General features: G+C 38.5%; 2 protein-coding genes across 2 annotated transcripts in view; one reads left to right on the top strand and one right to left on the bottom strand.

The window, feature by feature from the left end:
• Positions 1-12,965, bottom strand: part of FIG4 (FIG4 phosphoinositide 5-phosphatase) — a 104,184-nt gene extending 91,219 nt beyond the window's left edge. The window contains exons 1-3 of the mRNA XM_033103558.1: positions 12,702-12,965; positions 1,958-2,056; positions 607-730 (exon numbers count right to left, since the gene is read on the bottom strand). Coding sequence (XP_032959449.1) covers positions 607-730; positions 1,958-2,056; positions 12,702-12,767 — 289 coding nt within the window. The 5' untranslated portion in view covers positions 12,768-12,965. The remainder of the gene's footprint in view (positions 1-606; positions 731-1,957; positions 2,057-12,701) is intronic.
• Positions 12,966-13,839: 874 nt separating this feature from the next.
• AK9 (adenylate kinase 9) overlaps positions 13,840-19,938 on the top strand; it is a 121,734-nt gene continuing 115,635 nt past the window's right edge. Inside the window, exon 1 of the mRNA XM_033093976.1 lies at positions 13,840-13,890. The gene's annotated coding sequence lies outside the window, so the exon portion shown is untranslated. The remainder of the gene's footprint in view (positions 13,891-19,938) is intronic.

The raw sequence follows: 19,938 nt of genomic DNA, 5'->3' as shown, positions 1-19,938 counted from the left end.
GTTAGAACACCTGTAGACTGCTGTGTCCACAAACCCCTTATCTGAAGCTCTGCATCTGAGTTGTAAATCGAGGCTGCTTCTCTGTGTCAAAGCGGCTTAGATCATCCAGGCAAGAGGGGGTGTTTTCTCTCACTGACAAAATTTCAAATAGCAAAGTGTCTGACAGTCTGATTCTAGAGAACAAAGTTTCTCAACGAGCAAGAATGCAGCAGTCATTCACGGAAGGAAGTTAGGACACTTTACACTGTAGCATGTCTCTGGGAAAAATTACTGTTAATTTTCAAGCTAGTTTTTCCATCTGATGAACAGCAGGGCAGATGTTTACAATCCAAGATCATTCCTCAACAAGCCAAACTCCTTAACGGCCCCAACCATTGTCTGCATTTGTTTGCATCCTTGATGACACCAGCACAGCGCTGAGTGTATAGCAGATGCTATACAAAGGCTGTTTGACATCTGATTGATGGATAATGAAGTTTTAAACAACCAAAGCTACAGAAAATGGGTTATAAGTATAAAGCATTTATATAGCCTTGCAAACTAGTCTTAAGAAGTCTATGTAGGAAAAAAAAAAAAAAGGTAGTAAGAGGGAGTTATGTTTCTTACCCACGACACCAAAAGCAGAAACAGCTCGAAACAACCCGGAGGAACCTTTCTGTCCCATCTTTGTTCTATTTCCTAGATCCAAGCGACCAAGAAGTTCTCTCACTTCTTGTGGAGAATACACATGCTAAAAATAAGCAAATTTAATCTGTAAGGTTGTGCTTACTTTTTACATTGATTATTTATTCTTTACTCCTGAAAATTAAAAGAATCATTACAAGAATCATTAGTTATTTCACAGATAAGTATATAACAGTGCAGGACTAAGCTACAATTTTAAAAAGGCAACCAATTATTTACTATTGGCAATGAAGGGTGGTTATCAGATCAGGTTGCTATACCATAAAACTGTATCAAACCTTATCTCCTGAACCAGAGATTTAAGGGATTCACAAATTTCAAGAACTCTGTAAACCTAAAATTATAGGTAAAGTTTTTGTTGTATGTGCATGTTTTATAAGAAGGCCTGTAGCTTTTTTAGATTCTCAAAGAGAACCCTGATCAATCATTCCTACCCCCAAATAAATTATTACATTGTATTAATAAAAACTCCCAGATTTGGGGAGTACAAGAGATCACGACACCCAGGAGTGCAGGAAATCACAAAATAGAATTTATCTAAAATTATTATAACACAGAAAATTTTGCAAGAGCTTAGTGAAAATTGGTTCCAAACTGTAGTTACTAATACATTTGAAAAACCAGGAATCTACATGTTTTCAGAAATATTCATGAACTGGAACTTTAATACAAAGGGTAAGTTAGGTTCTCTCATTTGAAAGAGTTAAAATTAACTGTTCAACACCACCATATTTTGACTAACAGCCTCGTGTTTTTGTGCCACTCAAATTAAGTCTCGTATTCCTGACTGGGTAATATAACATCTGGATAAAAATACTTTATCATTTTTCTAGTGCATAGTAAGTCATCAAGAGAGGTCGTGCAGGTGATTTTTTTAGCAAAATAATAAAGTCTGCAGTAGGGAGGTCCTTTGTGACTTCAAGTAACTTCCTATTAAAGCATAGTAATAAATACTCTCTTGGGTAATGAAATATTAAGAGTTCTACTGAATTATTAAAATGTCACCTTTAAGAAAATATATTCTTAGCCAAAGAGTTTGCTTTGTAAAACAAATCAAAATGAAGAACAAAGTGTCATGCTGGCATATTACTTGACATCAGTAATTTGTAGAAACCACATTAGAGATTCAAATTCTAGTCAATCATGAAAAATAATTGTAATTGTTAGACGCATGATAAAAAAATTACGTATCACTAGAAGGTGTAAGGATATTTCATATCCTTTAAACAAGTACAAAAGTTTATGTTTGTACTCAGGTTTGCAAGATACTTACCCTATCATCAATTATGACCAAATCTTTTGGTTCTGTTCTATCAATTTTCAAAACACGGTATTTTGTTTCTGCATGATTGCTCCCAACCAGAAAGTATCTCTATAAATAAAAAGGAATGTCATTAGTTTTTTAAGGCATTTTGCCTTAAACACATTTAATAATCATGTCAGTTTTTGAAATAAATACATTAATAAAGTGAGATTAATTTTTAAAAGAAACATTTCTGTTAACACTGGCACATTAAAAGAAAGGCTGATTCAAAAGGTCAGTTTTAACATTGAAATATTCTTAGTGGTTTCATGATAAGCATCAGTCTGATATCTGAAACGTACCCAGTAACCAGGTCAGATGAATTTAATTATATTATATAGAGATTAACCTAACTGATTGGAGACTGATGTTTAAACTTTGCCAGGAAGGAGCAGCTCTGGTAAGAATTAGAAAGCTCAGCATATAATTAGAAATGCTCAATTATCACTATTAAAATATTGATAATGTATCAAATAAATCTTTACACATTTTCTATAGAAGACTGAAAATGACTTTAATATAGCAATGTAAAAATCCACTCCAAAATCTTATGAAAGTTTAAAATGAGTGCACTTTCTCAAATGGCTTTTTATAGATAAGCTACAAGAAATAATTAATATTCTTTATTTTCTGAAAGAAACACTTTCTTGGATCATTATACCTGAACATATTAGTCTTCTTACATGAATACTGAGAATAAAGTGAATAATAAAACTGTAGAAAAAGAATAATCTTATATTTAAATGAAAATGCATTTAAGAAAACCTAAACAAGATGAATCATTTTAAAATTGCATTTAAGAGAATAAATCTCCATTAACAAAAATAACTTACTTAAATATATTTTCCTTCAGAAATGTCCTTTAAAAAGTGCCACGTCTTCAACATTGCAAAAACTGAGAAGACAATGCCACAATCAACTGGCATCTTACCATCTCATTGGTCAAACGAGATAAGATACACAAAGCAATTAAATAAAATTCTCTAGATTAATGGCCAAAGTGAAGTGTAAAGACCATAGCAATTCAGAGCAAGAAAGATTAATGTGGATTACTGTTGATGCAGAGAATGTCAGTGGAGTCAGGACCTAAATTGAACCATAAAGGATGGGTAAGATTTTAGTAAGATTTTACTGTGTATCAGAATGTAAGCACTTGGTTATATTGTTTTAACACTAAATCTGTAGAAATGACGAGTTTTTTATTAAGTATATATCGGTTAGTAAAGGTCTGATCTAGACTTCCAGGTTATAAAGAACAAAACTATGTGTTAAAAGATGCTGGGTTAGTTCTATCTCAAGAGGAAGGCTAACCAATAAACCGAATCCCTCATCTCCTAGGAGAGGTAAAGTCTGGATGACACGACCAGTTATAATGAGGTGGGAGAAAAGCAATTGTAATAAAAATTAGTAAACTACTTCCAGACGTCCTGGCACTTCAAGTGACCAGGACTTGATGCATTGGGTATAGAAAGGCAAGGAGACAGAGAGGGAGGAGCTCCAAATTCTCAGCCTGGCCTCATCTAATTTCTTCCCTGAGTCCCTGCCCAGAGGGGAGGGGTAACCAGGTAATAAGGTTAACTTCAGAAGAATGGTTTGCAAACTATACATGTTTGTTAGCAGAAAAGGGAGCCGGCTTCTTGAGGATCTAAGGAAAAACAGTTCCTGGGAGAAGCAGCAGCGAGTGCAAAGACATGAAAGGAAGAAGCTTGGTGTTTTTGTTAGAGGAACAAGATTACAGGTAAGTGAGAAAATGCTCCTAGGACACCTAACACAATGAATAGTGTTCAACACAAAGCACTCAATGAGTGTTAGTTTCTTTTCTCTCCTATACTTTGTAAGATATCAGCGAGTTTATGACATTAAATTTGAGAAAAAGGGGAAAAAACAGTAAAAAAAAGGACCTCAGTGGAAGAAAAGCATGTGTAAGACCAGAATGGAACCAGATAATAGAAGAATGTACACATCTGTTAGTAATCAGTCTTTGTCCTCAGGAGAGAAGAGCATGCAAATCAACAACCATGAGTAGCAGGCAATAATAGAGATATGAACTGGATGCAATGACAACTTGACAGGATGGGCACCTAATCCATTTGGGGAGGGTCAAAGCAAGCTACCCAAAGAGGCTAGTATTGTCCTGATGTGGAGTGTGGCCTTGAGGGACCTCTAAAATAGGACTCGGTATATACTGAGCCACGCTAGACAAGGGATACCCACCACGTCCGCCTGTAACAATCCTCTCATCACCGGCCCCCACCAAAGCACTTTTATGGATATCTAAATGTAGCACTTACTTCTGAAGGCCTTGTCTAAATTTGTTGGGGGCACGTCTGTCCCCTTCATCTAATTATATGCGGCTCAGGGGACGAGGGCTAACACCCTAACCTCTGTGGTTTTTAATTCCAGCCTAGGGGTACAGCCTGGTTCCACAGGCATTGGGTAAATGGTAGGTGAAAGAACACTGCCCACCACAGACTAATCATTTAATTTGCTGGGTAACTTTCTACAACATCTACACGAACCCATAGTTTTTGGGTAAGCACACAGAAAGACGGCTCTTTTGGTCAACCACTCAGTAAGGAAGAACATCACAGCTTTATGGGAGGTAAAATCCCGGAATGAAATTCCTGAAATTTTAATAGATCCTAGGAACTCTGAAGATTAATTGCAGTAAGACTATGATTTGGCAGTTCGTAAAAAAAAATACACACATACACACACACACACATTTCCTGAGATTTGAGCTGTTAGTGGGCAAATGCATTCTGGCCCTTGGAGCAGATACATATAGGAGGGCAGACTTAACACCTGCCATTTCCAGACCCCTCCAAAGCCTCTAGTAAGCAGGGGAGCCAAAGCTAAAATCCACAGAATTTTGGAGCGGATCTGAGTGGTGAGAAAGAAACAGGAATGTGGTATAAATACCTACATTTTCTCTCTTCTAAAATAGTCTAAGAATCCTAAAAATGTTTTGTGCAGAGAAGAGGAAGCCAGTTATGTGGGAAAGAAAAGCACAGCCCTCAGCTGTTGTGCTCCGGACAGAATCACTCTCCTGCACTGCCCTCTGGTGGGCAGTTGACCATTGACTTTCACACCAAATTTTTAAAAGAGATAGTAACTTCCAGAAAGCCCTTATTTCTACTCGGCTTAATTTTCTTCCTATTAAATATATCAACTCTATAACTATGTAAGAATATCCTTAGACTTTGTTACATTACAACCCATTTGCTTCAAAACGGACTTCAGCATTTGGGGGCTTAAAAATTGTCCTTAAATATCTTTTCCTTAAATTCTTCTCCACTGCTATTTTTATATTTTCTTATTTTGAAAACTTTTCCAACCTACAGTGAGATGAACAGAATATACAATAAAAACCCATATACCTTTCACCTAGATTCACCAGTTGTTAACATTTTGCTACATTTGTTTACTCCCTTTCTCTAGAGATAAGCTTTTTTCCTTCTGAACCATTTGAAAATGAGTTGCAGGATCATAACACAACACCCCTAAAAACTTCAACTTGTGTTTCCTAAAAACAAGGACATCCTCCTCTATAATCATATTATCTATATACAATCCATATACATTGTATCTATATACAATATAATACAATATTATCTATATACAATCCATATTTAAATTTCCCCAAGTATCCCTATAATATCCTTTATACCTGGCTTTTTAGAAACCAGAATCCAATCACAGATCATGCATAACATTTGGTTACCATGTCTTTTAAAAAATATTTTAATCTAGAATAGTCCCCCTGCCTGTCTTGCATGACCTTTGTCTTGACTGCCTTTGTCTTGCATGTTATTGGTACATACATGGCATTTAAAGTCAAGGGACTGGCTGAAACCTACTAGGGAGAATGAAGGTGGGGCAGAGCTCAAAAATAGGCTGAGACACTTCGTTATTTAGAGGCTGGATATGGAGAAGGAAATAGCTGAGAAGACTGAGGGGAAGAGCCAGTGATTAGGAAAAAACCCAAGACAAGGTTGAGTCATCAAAGCAAAAGGAAATCATTTGGAAAAGGAGGGAATAGTCAGATCCACATCAAATGCGGCTGAGAGGTCAAGTAAGATGAGGAGAGAGAAGTGCCCAAAGGATCTGACAACTGAAATTTGCAGAGTGGCCTTTCCGTGGGTGGTCTCAGTGCTGATGGGGGCAAGATCCATGACCCAGCTGGTTGAAGAGCAAATGGATAGTCTTCTGGGTAAAGATGGAAGAGTGACCACCTCTGTTCCTCCCAAAACACTTCACTAAAACTATAATGAAGTACTTTTATGCCCCAAGAACAAAAGGAAAAGTGAAGGAGATAGCAGCAAAAAAATTATTTAAAACTGAAAAGCATGCCCAAGAAAGCTGAATCCTACGCTGGCAATGGGAAAGTCAAGAAGCAATCCAACTTACACCACAGAACTTCCAAAAGGTGTCAAAATGTGTGGCATCTCTTATCTCTGGAGGTAGGAATGTAAAATTTCAGAAAACAAGATAAAAAGAAGGTAGCACAAGCTTCTAAAGAGGAAAATACAAGCTTGAAACTAAAGATCAAGAATAGAATAACAGTAGAAATTCTCAGTAAGCAACACCGGAAGGTGGAAGCCAGGGACATAATTAATACCTTTCAAGTTTTAAGGGAAAATTAATTTCAATCTTTAATTTAACATTAAATCTATCAAACATGAGGATAGGATGAGGACATTTTCAAACTTGCATGGGCGCAAAATAATTTATCGTCCATGAATCCTTTCTCATGAAGCAATTGGAAGAGGCATTCCACCAAAATGAGGGAATAAAGTCAAGAAAGAGGAAGACACAGGATCTGGGAAAATAAGGAAATCATCACAAGGGCAGCTGTAGGATGATGGTGACTAGGCAGGACAGCAGCTTGCTGCAGCCCTCAGGAGCAAGCAGTCTAGATTCGAGCCATTGCTTCAAGAAGACGAGACCGAAAAGAGGACCTACCGGAGATTTTAAACATCTGGGAAAGTTGAGGTTGAATTCATTGTTAAGTACTTAATAAGAGCTAGCGCTTGTAGAAAGAAGGTCATCTCAAGTACAGGTAGTCTGAAGTTCAAAGGGTAAAGATGAAAAAGGAGGGAAATAAAATGCCCAAAAGCAACAGAGAACGAAAAGGAGCAGTAATTGGCGTGTACAGGATTTCCACTGACCCGGCTTACGTCCGCTGGATTGCCTGAATGCCCACATACACGCAGGTGCGCATGAATCAGGGGAAAACGTTTGTGTATGTGCTTATAGATGTGTTGGGGGTTGGGGGCTTGGTAGGAGTTGGGGTGCAGAATTAAGAAGCCAAACAAAAGCTATATTAAAACGCCCATTAAGACAGATGACCTGAGCTTGCTCTCTTCCGAAAGTTAAGCATCGGTATTCAAGAAAACACTTAAAATGTCAATATGTAGCTTTACAAGTGGTTAACTTAGTATAAAGATGCACATGTTTCTAAAATATATACATGAACTCCAAATGGAATACAATAGGTAACCCGTTTAACAGGAAATTCGGTATCTATTAACATTATTATCTCCTTTTATAATGACAGGCTAATTAATCACTCACTTTTCATTTGAGGGAAGAAAATCAGTCTTCTTGATAGACAAGAAATTTTAGGTTGTCTGATAACTTCAATTAACGTTAAACTCCACTTGAACTATCAGAATAAAGGTATTATTTTTAAAGATCATCATGAAGTTACTTCTCACTACCTAACAGTATTACAGACCTGCCTCCTCACTTTTTCCAGTAATCCCACAATCAGTAATGCAGCCCAGAAAGGGAAATGGTCCGCTGCTAGGCAAAAGGCACGTCTCCAAGGCCACTCTACAGATGCAGAGCTTTACTGATGGGGAAGCTTCAAATCCCCTGTACCTACAAGTGTGAAACTTTGGCACCTCCAACCACACCTTCCAAATCAGCTATGCTTCTCTCCCCTACTTTGTATAATTTCATTCCCTGATCCAACCCCTAATTCTGTTCCCTAATGACACAAATTAAGGCTAATATGAAGGCTCATTGAGTAAGCTGCATTCCTCATGATGTGGTTCTTACTTTATACTATTTTATATGATGGGGTGGGAAGTAGGGGGAAGCTTCCTTAAATCCTTTTGGAACGAGACAGGAATTAAGTACACACTACCTATCTGCCTACCTGCATACATACAACCAGTTTTGAGCCAGTAAGAGTAAAGGTGATGCTAACGTCACCCCCGCAAAGCACACATGCAGACACAATAATCTGCCACAATTCTTTCTATTCAGCTACCAATTTTAAAGTCAACTGCTATGCGTTCATTTCTTTGTTATGAAATGGTCACTTATTGCAATGGTAAGACCCCCTAGGGCATCACACATGAAGCAAGAGCTATACATTGTAAATCATCTAAGGTAAATTGCAGTTTCACCCAGGAAAACTTGAGGTTGCTAAAACTCCTAGTTGCACTGGGTTGCATGAATATCAGGGCTGGGTCAGGCCTTAGTTCATATGTGGGACTGGGTCACAGGGCAGGTAAGGGCTAGAGCTGGGTTGCAGGAGCCAAAGGGCAGCATGAAGGTGCTGGGTGCCAGGGAGAACAGGTAAGTCTGGGAGGAAGCAGACCCTGCACAAGACCCCAACGACACTTCCTGCCTGCTACCTGCCTCCCTTTCCTCTCCAAATAGTCCTCAAACTTCTTCACCTCTAAACACAGGTAACAATGACAGCCTGAACTTCACCTCAGGAGCAGTTCTACTCAACTATCCTTCTAAATGCAGACTCAGGACAAGAGCCACTGATCTTGCCCAATGTCTCTTTTGTTCCTTAATGTGTCCCTAATTCCTTCATAACCAATTAATACACTCCCAGAAACCCAAACAAGAATGCCCATTTCTTTCACGTACTTGCCAACAATGACCTTGGGTCAATCTTTGCTATTCTGACAGGTGAAAAATGGGAATCTATTTTCATTGTATTGCCTTCATTAATAGCAAGTTGAATATCTTTTCATATTCATACTTCTTTTTGGCTAATTACCTATTCATGTCCTTGTTCTTTTTTGTCCGGTGTTTTATTTTACAAACTAATCTATACATTTTTTGCATGTAAGAATATGCTATTTTACCCATCTTTCAGGCTATTAATATTAGGTTGATGCAAAAGTAATTGCCGTTTAAAAGGTTAAAAATAATTGCGAAAACCGCAATTACTTTTGTATCAACCTAATACTGTCTCTGTAGTCTTTTGACTATTTTTTATTTACATTCATAGTTTTAAACGTTTTCTATTAGAAAAGAGAAAAATTAAGTCAATGATCTAAATGTCTACCTTATGAATCTAGAAAAAATGAACTGATTAATCTAAAATTCCTAAGAGGAAGAAAATAAGCTTAAGAGCAGAAATTGATTAAATAGAAAACAAACAATAGGAAAAATTAACCAAGTCAAAAGTTGGTTCTTTCAAAAGAATAATAAAATTGATAAACACCTAGCAAGATGGATCAAGAAAAAATGAGAAAACACAAAACACCAATGTCAGAAATGAAAGAAGGAGTTTCACTACAAATTCTAGAGAATCCCAAGGTTAATAAGGGAATAACTTGATGACAATAAATTCAACAATTAAAATGAAATAGGCAAATTTCTTGAAAAACACAATTTATCAGAACTGACTCAAGACCCATGAAAAATCTGCATAGCCCTATATCTGCTCTATAAATTGATTCATTATTAAAATTTGCCTCACAAAGCAACTCCAAACCCAAATGCTTTTCGTAGTAAATTCTAGAAAACATTTAAAGAAAGAAACAATAGAAATCTTATACAATCACTTTCAGAAAATAGGAGAAGGAACACTTCTCAACTCATTTTATGAGGCCAGAGTTACCCTGATATCAAAATCAGGCAAAGATGTCAAAGAAAATGATAGACCAATGTCCTGAACATAAATGTAAGAATCCTTAACAAAATATTAGCAAACAGAATCTAGCAATATATGAAAACAATAATATAGCGAAGTGGTAGGTAGCAAATGGAACAACTTAGAGATAATAAAAGATGACAGATGTTGGTAATTTTGAATCTGGGTGATGGATATATAGAGTTTATTATCTCATTCTGTTTACTACTTTGTATATGCTTAAAATTTCCATAATAAAAAAGCTAAAAACCAAAAAGAAAAACCACAAGCCAAATGTTCTAAATTATCTGATGCCTCAGAAATATAATTACTGTCAAACTGCTATAAAAGTTTCTAATCATTTACTCAATTTCTATGTACAATTTGTCACAGTCTGTCACAGTCCAGTTACAAACTATGCCTAGCAGCAGTTACCGACCCCTCTCAGTAGCCCTGTCCTAATCTCTCTTTGCCTCATTTTTTTCTTCACCGAATAATAATAGTAGTAGTAGTAGTGGAACAACATTTACCTCTTAGAGGATTTATGAGGACTGAATAATAAAATCTATGTAGACTGCTTTGCAATGCCTCGCATACAAGTGCTCCATGAGCGTTAGTGATAATTCTCATTAATACAACTTGCTAGTTTTTTTTTTTAATTCCTAGGATCTATTTAGTTGCCAGTAATTTCATGCCTTTTTCTGAATTATTTACATCCCTTAAACTTTGAGTTTATTACTCAAAAAAATCTTTTGCTTATATCTTTGCTTAAGTCAAAAATTCACCTACTGTACTAATGAAGAAATTGAAGTTCAAAGATTAAATGCAGCAGACATGGCTCAGGAGGTTGCCTTGGCCCAACCATTCCCTGAAACAAAGCAATGGTTCCATAGACAAGTCATTACTGCCAGACCCTTCTTGGCCACGATGGTTTGTCCACCCAGGAGCAGATTCCCAATCATAGATGAGTCCGATTCCTTCTGTCAGCACTATGCTCCGTCCTTGGTAGCGCTCTTGAGAGGGTTCTCAGACCCTGATGTGTGTTTCTGTCTTCCCACAGGTTGGAGAGTTAGGCTCCTCCATGGTTCTTCTATGCAACGGCTCCTTCAGCATCCTTGTGATAAATTTGCTTTTTATCTCTAAGCTGGTTAGAGTTAGTCTCCACTACTTAGATGGCTGAGGCGTCACAGCTGAGTTCTAGAACACGAATCTCTTTGTGTTAAACCCCCTCCACGAGCATCTATTAAGAGCCTACCTTTTTCAAAGCAATGTACCAGATCTGGGCTATGCGGACGAGCAAGATTTTGACAGGAGAAGAAGGGGTGGGACATTACAAGGAGAGAGAACAGCGGAAAAGGAACTGAAAGAAATACAATTTTGCTGCAAAGTAAAGCACATAAAAGTACACAGTTAATCCTCAATAAATGTTTGCTGAATTGATATTAAACTAGATATAAGATCGGACAGACAAGTTGACGACCAATCATATGTCAAACTAAGGGATTCAGCATTTACTCTCCTCAAAATGGGGGCCACTGAAGGTTTCTGAGCAGAAGAGCCCTATATGAATTGTGCTTTAGAAAGAACATCTCAGCCAGTCCTCACGAATGCTCAGCTTATTAATGAGCTGAAATTTCTGTGTTTTCAGTAGTGTTTATATTTCTAACTAGGGACATTTACCAGCATATTGTACAGAAAGCTGAAGGTTTTGCTTTCATGTGAGAATGATAACTTCTGTATGACTCTTCTCAGAGAAAAACTGAAGATATTTGCAAATACAGTATAGTAGATAATTTCGTCTTCTGGTCTGGATCTCATCAAATGAAGTTGTTAGTAAAATTAATTTAGGGTCAAAAATGTTTCTACACTATGATGACCTGAGGCAGACATGATATTAGGACCATGTTATAACTGAGAAACTATTAAGCTAAGCACCTTCTTGTACTCCTCTATCTAATGAAGACAATCCAAGTTCCACAAAATGTGCCTCATAAGACACTCCATAGCATAAGAAAGAGTATTACGCAGGCTTCCAGCATATGCAATCTTGTTATCATGACGTGCAATTTTAAACAGAGCCCAATACACCAATTTAGAAAAGATATGCTTTATTTTCCAACCACACAAATGACAAAATATGTACTGTACTTCTATAAACACCATTCCCTAAATTTTAGGGAACTAGTAAGCTAAACATAAAAACTGATCTGCTATTCGACTAGTAACTATTTACATGGCCACTTGAAGTAATAAAATAAAAGACATGTGTTGGAAAAAAGTCTATTGAAAAGCAAAATAATTTTATCCAAACAAATCAGCTGTATGTAAACAAAACAAGTTTTTCTTTCCTTTCAAATAAAGAAAACCGAACATTTCAGCAATAAAACTACTGGTAATTAACATTGATCATAGTGACGGCATGCCATGGAATAGTAAAACAGACAAGTTACCCATTCATAGGTCAAAAATACCTTTTCATACCCATGCCTGTCCTGTAACTAGTGAACTGTAGAACTCTAACAAACTTTCTGAAAGTTGAAAAGAATCCAGTAACTCCTACAGAACCTCATGAACAGTTTCTGAGATACCACAAGCAGCTGTTTCCAGCATGTGCCAACCGTGGCTTTTAAATGGAAATACGTAGATGCGAAAGCACCAGTGTCCTGGGTGCGACAGCAGGGCAAAGCCCCCCTCAGACATATACCCCTAGGCTGGGATTAGGGAACTGGAGGATGGGGGGTGGGGGGTACGCTGCCTCTGCCCTAAGGCCTCATATTCACTCGCCCGCCATCCTCCCGCCCGCACCCCGTCGCGTCGGGTACTCACAGCTCTGGTCTCATACAGAACCAGCTTCTGGACCGAGCTGATGATGGGAGCGGCGGCCGTGGGCATGGCCCGAGCAAATGGGGGGCCCCACGAAAGGGCACCAGGCGGTGCGGCCCAGGTTGCGGCAGCCTGCGATTGCCCAAGGAGACCCAGAGAGAAGACACCTCAGACCCTAGACAACTCCAGGGCCCTAAAGATGAAGATATAGATGACCCGCAACAGCTCAGGTGTTTCCGGATCCCGACGTCCCACCTCCAGGCCAGCCCCGCCCCATCGGGGCAGGGCTGGAGGATTTACCATAGAGAGTTAGGGTAGAGGTTCCCAGAACCTGCGTACTGAAAAGGAAGGAAGCGAAGGACGCCATTTTTAGTGCGGGCAGGAGAAAAAAACGGCGGAGGAAAGGTAGCGGATTAATTAAGTCTCTCGTGTATTTGGTCCTTTTTTTTGGAAAGGGGGACTTGGAGCTCTATTACTTCTTTTGAAGTATTTTTCCAAGTTGCAGACAGATCCATTCCCAAGTTGGTCTGTTTTTCCACTGTCTCCTTCTGCCTTTATTTTCCTGGAAACCTACCTTTGTGATGGTGCTTTACTGAGTTGTCGGTGTTTTCCCCTCACGTCTCCTTGTTGTCTGTTTTACCCTTACGAGTCACAAAATCCATATCGTCCGAGAAGTGAGTGGTTCAAGGAATTTTAGAAAAAATCACCAGAAGTTGGAAATTTTGGACTTTGCCATGTATTTGTGCCTGAGGCTAACCGTGTGTAAATTCTACAAGTAAACTCTCGAGGGTAGTGTAGTGCAGTGTAGTGTAACGCTGGCTTTGGAGTCAGGCAGTTCTGCGCTAAAATAAGGTTTTTTCCATTTGATGTTTGTGAACATAAATGGGCAATGCATGTACCCTCTCTGTCGCCTTCCATATTTATGAAAAGCATTGCATTATAATTATGAATATAAAATTAGGTATTCATGAATACAATTATGATTACAAAAGGTGAATATTTAAAATAAAATATTTTTTTCTTAATTTAAGCCACCCCCCCCTTAAAGCCCCGCCCTCGCTGCCACCCCACCCCTAGAGGCCCTGTACGCAGCACCGCCAGGGGTTGCCTCGGCAACCGCTCAACAAATCCGAGAGTCCCCGGAGGCGGCTGCCGCTAGTCAGTGGGGTCCGCTGGGGTCCACTGCGACCAGGTAAGTAGGGGTCGTAGTCCACTGCCTGGAGGCATTTTGGGATAGATTGAGGGGAATCCCACCTCTTGCAGGGACCCCAGACCAGTTCCTTTTCTTGCATAACTAAACTTGGAGATGTGCGTAAATTCCGCTTTTTAAAAATCACCCTTTCAGCGACTAATGTTTTCATTCCACAAATATTTACTGAGCACCTACTGTGAGAGCATAAAATGTACTGAAGTGGCTGCTAACCTAGCCTATGCAGAGTGCTAGGTTTCCCAGGAGTTGAGCCTCCTGTAAACTGGACACAACCCACTGCTAGAGAGTTTTTCAACTACTAAAAACGTGAGGAAATTTTAAAAATTTGTATTAAATTATAGTGTAAACACATAAAATGTAATATTAGAGATTATATAACAATGTGATATTAGAGATAATATTGTAAATTCAAAATGGAGAAATTACAGAACTTTTAAAATATTTTAAATTTTCTTTCACAATTTGATACAACTTTTATTAAGAACTAGGAAGGTGACCATGTCAATTCTGGCATTTTGCATTGACTTGGATCTTTTAACTGGGAAAAATATTTAGTCCTGTTCCATTTCATAATGGAAACCAGCTCTTCTGAATATGAGTTAAATATTTGCACAATGTTGTTATTTAGGATAACAATTCTTTTGTGTGTTTTTAATTAGTTTCAGGTGTACAAAATAATCCAATTAGTAGACATTCACCCCTGACAAAGTGGTAACCCCCTTCCCCAATCTATTGCCTCTCTGATCGATATATCTATTACAATTCCATTGACTCCATTCCCTATGCTGTATTCCATATCCCGTGACTATATATATATATATATATATATATATATATATATATATATATATAACATATATAATTATATATATTATATCTATATAATTACAGTTGACATACAATATTATTCAGCTTCGGCTTCAGGTGTACAGTGCAGTTGTCAAGCATCTACACCATCCATGAAGTGGTCTCCCTAACAAGACAAGTGCCCATCTGCCACCCTACAAAATCTTTATAACATTATTGATTATATTCCCCAAACTCTCTTTCATATCCCCGTGGCCATGTTGTAGTTACCAGTTTGTGCTTTCTAATCCCTTCCCCTTCTACCTCGTCTCCCCCCACTCCCTTCTAGCGACCATCACTTGTTCCTCTATATCTCTGAGATTGTTTCTGTTTACTTTGCTCAATTTATTCAGTTCTTTAGATTCCCCATATAAGTGAGATCACATGGTATTTGTCTTTCTCTGACTTATTTCACTTAGCATAATGTTCTCTATGTCCATCTATATCGTTGCAAATGGTAAGATTTCATTCTTCTTTATAGCCGCGTAATACTCACTCTATTATATAAATGTACCACAGTTTCTTAATCCAGTCATCTACCAATAGTCATTTCGCTTGTTCCAAGTCTCGGCTATTGTAAATAGCGCTGCAATAAACATAGGGGTGCATATATTTTTTCTAATTAGTATCTTGTATTTCTCTAGATAGATACCTAAGAGTGGAATTGCTGGGACATAGGTAGTTTCATTTCGTTTTTTGAGATACCTCCATACTGATTTCCATAGTGGCTGCACCAATCTGCAATCCCACCAACAGTGCTCCAGGGTTCCCTTTTCTCCACAACTTCCCCAACACTTGTTGTTTGTTGATTTATTGATGATAGCCATTCTGACCGGAGTGAGGTAGTGTCTCATTGTAGTTTTTATTTGCATTTCTCTAATGATTAGTGAGGCTGAGCATTTTTCTATATGTCTATCGGCCATCTGCATGTCCTCTTTAGAGAAATGTCTCTTCATGTCCTCTGCCCATTTTTTAATTGGGTTGCTCGTTTTTTTGGTGTTGAGCTGAATGAGTGTTTTATAAATGTTGGATATTAACCCCTTCTCAGATGTATCATTGACAAATACCTTCTCCCATTCAGAAGGCTGCCTTTATGTTTTATTGATAGTTTCCTTTGCTGTGAAAATACTTTTGTTTGATGTAATCCCATGTTTATTTTTTCTTTTATTTCCCTTGCTCAAGTAAAAATATTACTCAGAATAATGTCTGTGAATTTACTCCCTATATTTTCTTCTAGGAGTTTTATGGTTTCAGGTCTTACATTTAAGTCTTTAATCCATTTTGAATTTGTTCTTGTATATGGCATAAGGAGGTGGTCCAGTTTCATTTTTTTGCCTGTGTCTGTCCACTTTACCCAGAACCATTTATTAAATAGACTGTCTTTACCCCAATGTAAATTTTTGCTTCCATTATCATAGATTAAATGACCGTGTATGAATGGGTTAATTTCTGGGCTCTCTATTCTGGTCCATTGATCTATGTGTCTGTTTTTATGCCAGTACCACACTGTTTTGACCACTATAGCCTTGTAGTATGATTTGATGTCGGGTAGCGTGATACCTCTAACTTTGTTCTAGTTCTTAAGATTGCCCTGGCTATTCGGGGTCTTTTATGGTTCCATATAAATTTTAGGATTATATGTTCTATTTCTGAGAAAAATGTCACTGGTAGTTTGATAGGAATTGCATTGAATCTATATATTGCCTTAGGTAGTGTTGACGTTTTTTAACTATATTAATTCTTCCTATCCATGAACATGGTAGGTGTTGCCATTTATTTGTATCTTCTTTGATTTCTCTCTCAGGGTCTTATAATTTTCTGAGTACAGGTCTTTCACTTCTTTGGTTACATTTATAACTAGGTAAATTATTGTTTTTGAAGCAATTGTAAATGGGATTAATTTCTTGATTTTCCTCTTCTGATAGTTTACTGTTGGTATATACACATGCAACTGATCTCTGAATATTAATTTTGTATCCTGCTACTTTACAAAATTTGATTATCAGTTCTAATAGTTTTTTGGTGGAGTCTTTGGAATCCTCTATGTATAGTATCATGTTATCTCCATATAAAGACACTTTTATTTCCTCCTTTCCAATTTGGATGCCTTTTATTTCTTTTTCTTGTCATATGCTGTGGCTAGAACTTCTAGAACTATGTTGAATAAAAGTGGTGAAAGTGGGCAGCCTTGTCTTGTTCCTCATCTTAAGGGGAAAGGTTTTAGCCTTTCCCTGTTGAATAAGATGTTAGCTGTGGGTATATCATATATGGCCTTCATTATGTTGAGATATGATCCTTCTATTCCTACTTTGCTAAGAGTTTTTATCATAGATGGCTGCTGGATTTTGTCAAATGCTTTTTCTGCATCTATTGATATGATCATATGATTTTTATTTTTCATGTTGTTAATGTGGTGTATCACATTAATTGATTTGTGGATACTGAACCAACCTTGCATACCAGGAATGAATCTCACTTGTGTGATCTTTTTAATGTGTTGCTGAATCCGATTTGCTAGTATTTTGTTGAGGATTTTTGCGTCTGTGTTCGTTAGGGACATAGGCCTGTAGTTTTCTTTTTTAGTAATGTCTTTGCCTGGTTTGGGGATCAGAATAATAGTGGCCTTGTGAAATGTGCTTGGGAGCCTTCCCTCTTTCTGGATTTTTTGGAATAGTTTGAGGAGAACAGGTGTTAATTCTTTTTTGAATGTTTTATAAAATTCACCTGTGAAGCCATCTAGTCCAGGACTTCTGTTTTTTGGGAGCTTGTTGATAGGGTAACAATTCTTAAAATAGCCATGGAATTCTAGTTTTCCAATATATAGTTTTCAATTATTATATTATATTATAATTAAGCACTTCCATTTGAATCTTGTCTTAATTTGGTTCACCCAGAAGCAGATTCTGAGACAAAAAAATTGAAGAGCAATGGTTTATATGGGCAATAATCTAACAAACAACAACAGGGAAGGGAAGGAAGCTACTAAAGGGAATATTATCAAGCAAATTTCTTTGTGGGCTGAATTCATTGGGGAATACTTGGATGTATGTGTCAGTTATTTCCTCTTAAGGGGCAAGGGACCTGGGGTATTTATTCACCAACCCCTACCAGTTATTGGCTGAGACCTGCACTGGCAGAACATTAATTCTCTGGAGCTTCAGTCTGCCCTGTGCTCATGCAGAATAGGTTCTGGCAGCCAGAGAGAGGCAAAGAATCACACATGCCAGCAGTTGGAAGTTGGGCTGGCCATGCATGGAAAAGGTGTATGCCAAATAGATATGGGCAGGGCACTAATAAGATCTCTGTTCCAACCTTTGCACCACTCATATCCACTCCTCCCCCATTTTAAGTTCACACCATCCATCACTGATTCTTCAAGGTGGTGTCTGGTCCCAATTTCTAAAAGAAGAGGACTCACAAAAATATGATTAGTAAGACAAGCTACAGAATCCACCACACAATTAATCTTAGGTCTGTAACTGACAATTCATTACTTCCCTCCTTTACCACCCATTCTAAACTTCCCTTATCCTTGGCCAGCACTCCTGGTCTAAGTTGTTTTCCTAGTAACGTAACCAGCCTTCATCCCTGAGTGGTGTAAGCCTCTGGTTATCATCTCCTTATCAGGTTGTGGTTGCTACAATTATCCATTTACTGGACACGAAAGCATCAAGAGGATCTCAGGGAATCCCAACTTTAAGACATACATCTCCCTGCCCCAATTGTGTAGCAGCAGCCCTACCTCCACCTGCCAGTGCAATAACTCTTTAAGGGCATGTGGCACCAAACACGACCAGGTGGCAACAGCATTTTCAGGTTGAGTAAAAACTAAGTGGGTCCCCTGCTAGAAGCATCTCTCTCCTCAGTAAAAAATCAGGACCTCCCGTCCAGCAGAACCTCAAGTTGTGAGGAAAGGTGGTATCAATTCCTCCTGTCAATCACTGAGAGTGATGGTGGGAGGGACCACTCCTGCCAAATCCTTGGTTTAAAGCATATTCCTCATCTTGAAGTACAGTGTCTCAGTCCCACACAATCCCAAACTGGTGCTTTAGCTGTACCTTTAAGAGGCCATTTCAGCATTCAGTTTGAGCAGCATCGGTAGGATCAGTGGATCTCTCTTATCATCTCTCCTTTACTGTAAAGAAGGTCCTTTGATCCAAGGCACTAGTATATGGGATCCCGTGATAAATAAGACAACTCCAACCCCTCAGAAAGTGGTGCTGGCCAAGGCACTGTAGGTAGGGAAGGCAAACCCATAGTAGGAACACATGTAACCTGTTGCCCTCTCCAAGGTGAAGGGGTCCTGTGCAATCAATTTGTCACTGAATGGATGTATTGAGGGCCTATCCTCTCAGTCTTTGCTGTGGACAGGTAGGACATCCAGGGGTGGTAGTAGCTGGATCAGCCTGATGAGAGGAAGCCTCGCTGAGCCCATGCATAGCGTTGCCTCCATCGCCTCCATCCTGACCATGCCTACTGCATTCATGAGCCTTGAGGCAGGCACTGAGGTGACCGACGACAGAGACTGATTGGCATCCACTGGATAATCATCCTGTAGACGAGTGCCTGGTTGATGAGTGCCTCTTCTGAGATGGACGCTTTGTGAGAAACAAAGATCCACATATTTTGTATCCACTTGTGTTTTCTATGCTGCATAACAAATTACCAAAAATTTAGCAGCTTAAAACAACACACATTTATTTTCTCTCAGTTTCCATGTCCAGGAGTCCTGGTGTAGCTTAGCTGGGTCCTCTGTAAAGGGTCTCACAGGCTGCAATCAAGGTGTTGGCTGGGCTGCATTTTCATCTGGAGGCCCGACTAGGAAAGACTCCACTTCCAAGTTCGTATTGTTGGCAAAGTTCATCTGTTTGTGGTTGAAGGACTGAGGTCCCAGTTTTCCTAGCTGTTGGCCGGTGGCTGCTTTCAGCTTCTGGCGGCCACCCACTGTTCCATGCCATATGGTCCTTTTACTACATGGCAACTTACTTCTTCAGAGCCAACCAGGGAATCTCTCTCCAGTCTACTAAGGTGGAGTCTTATATAACGTAATGTTATCATGGGCGTGACACTCCACCTGCACTCAAAAAAAGAGAATTATACAAGGGTGTAACTCATTAGAGGTCATCTTAAAATATGTTCTCTACACTACTTTCATAGGTCCATTTACAGGCTTCATCCCCCAAA

The sequence above is a fragment of the Rhinolophus ferrumequinum genome, chromosome 3 (assembly GCF_004115265.2).
Source record: "Rhinolophus ferrumequinum isolate MPI-CBG mRhiFer1 chromosome 3, mRhiFer1_v1.p, whole genome shotgun sequence".
Taxonomy (NCBI): domain Eukaryota; kingdom Metazoa; phylum Chordata; class Mammalia; order Chiroptera; family Rhinolophidae; genus Rhinolophus; species Rhinolophus ferrumequinum.
This window is presented reverse-complemented; position numbering and strand designations above follow the sequence as displayed.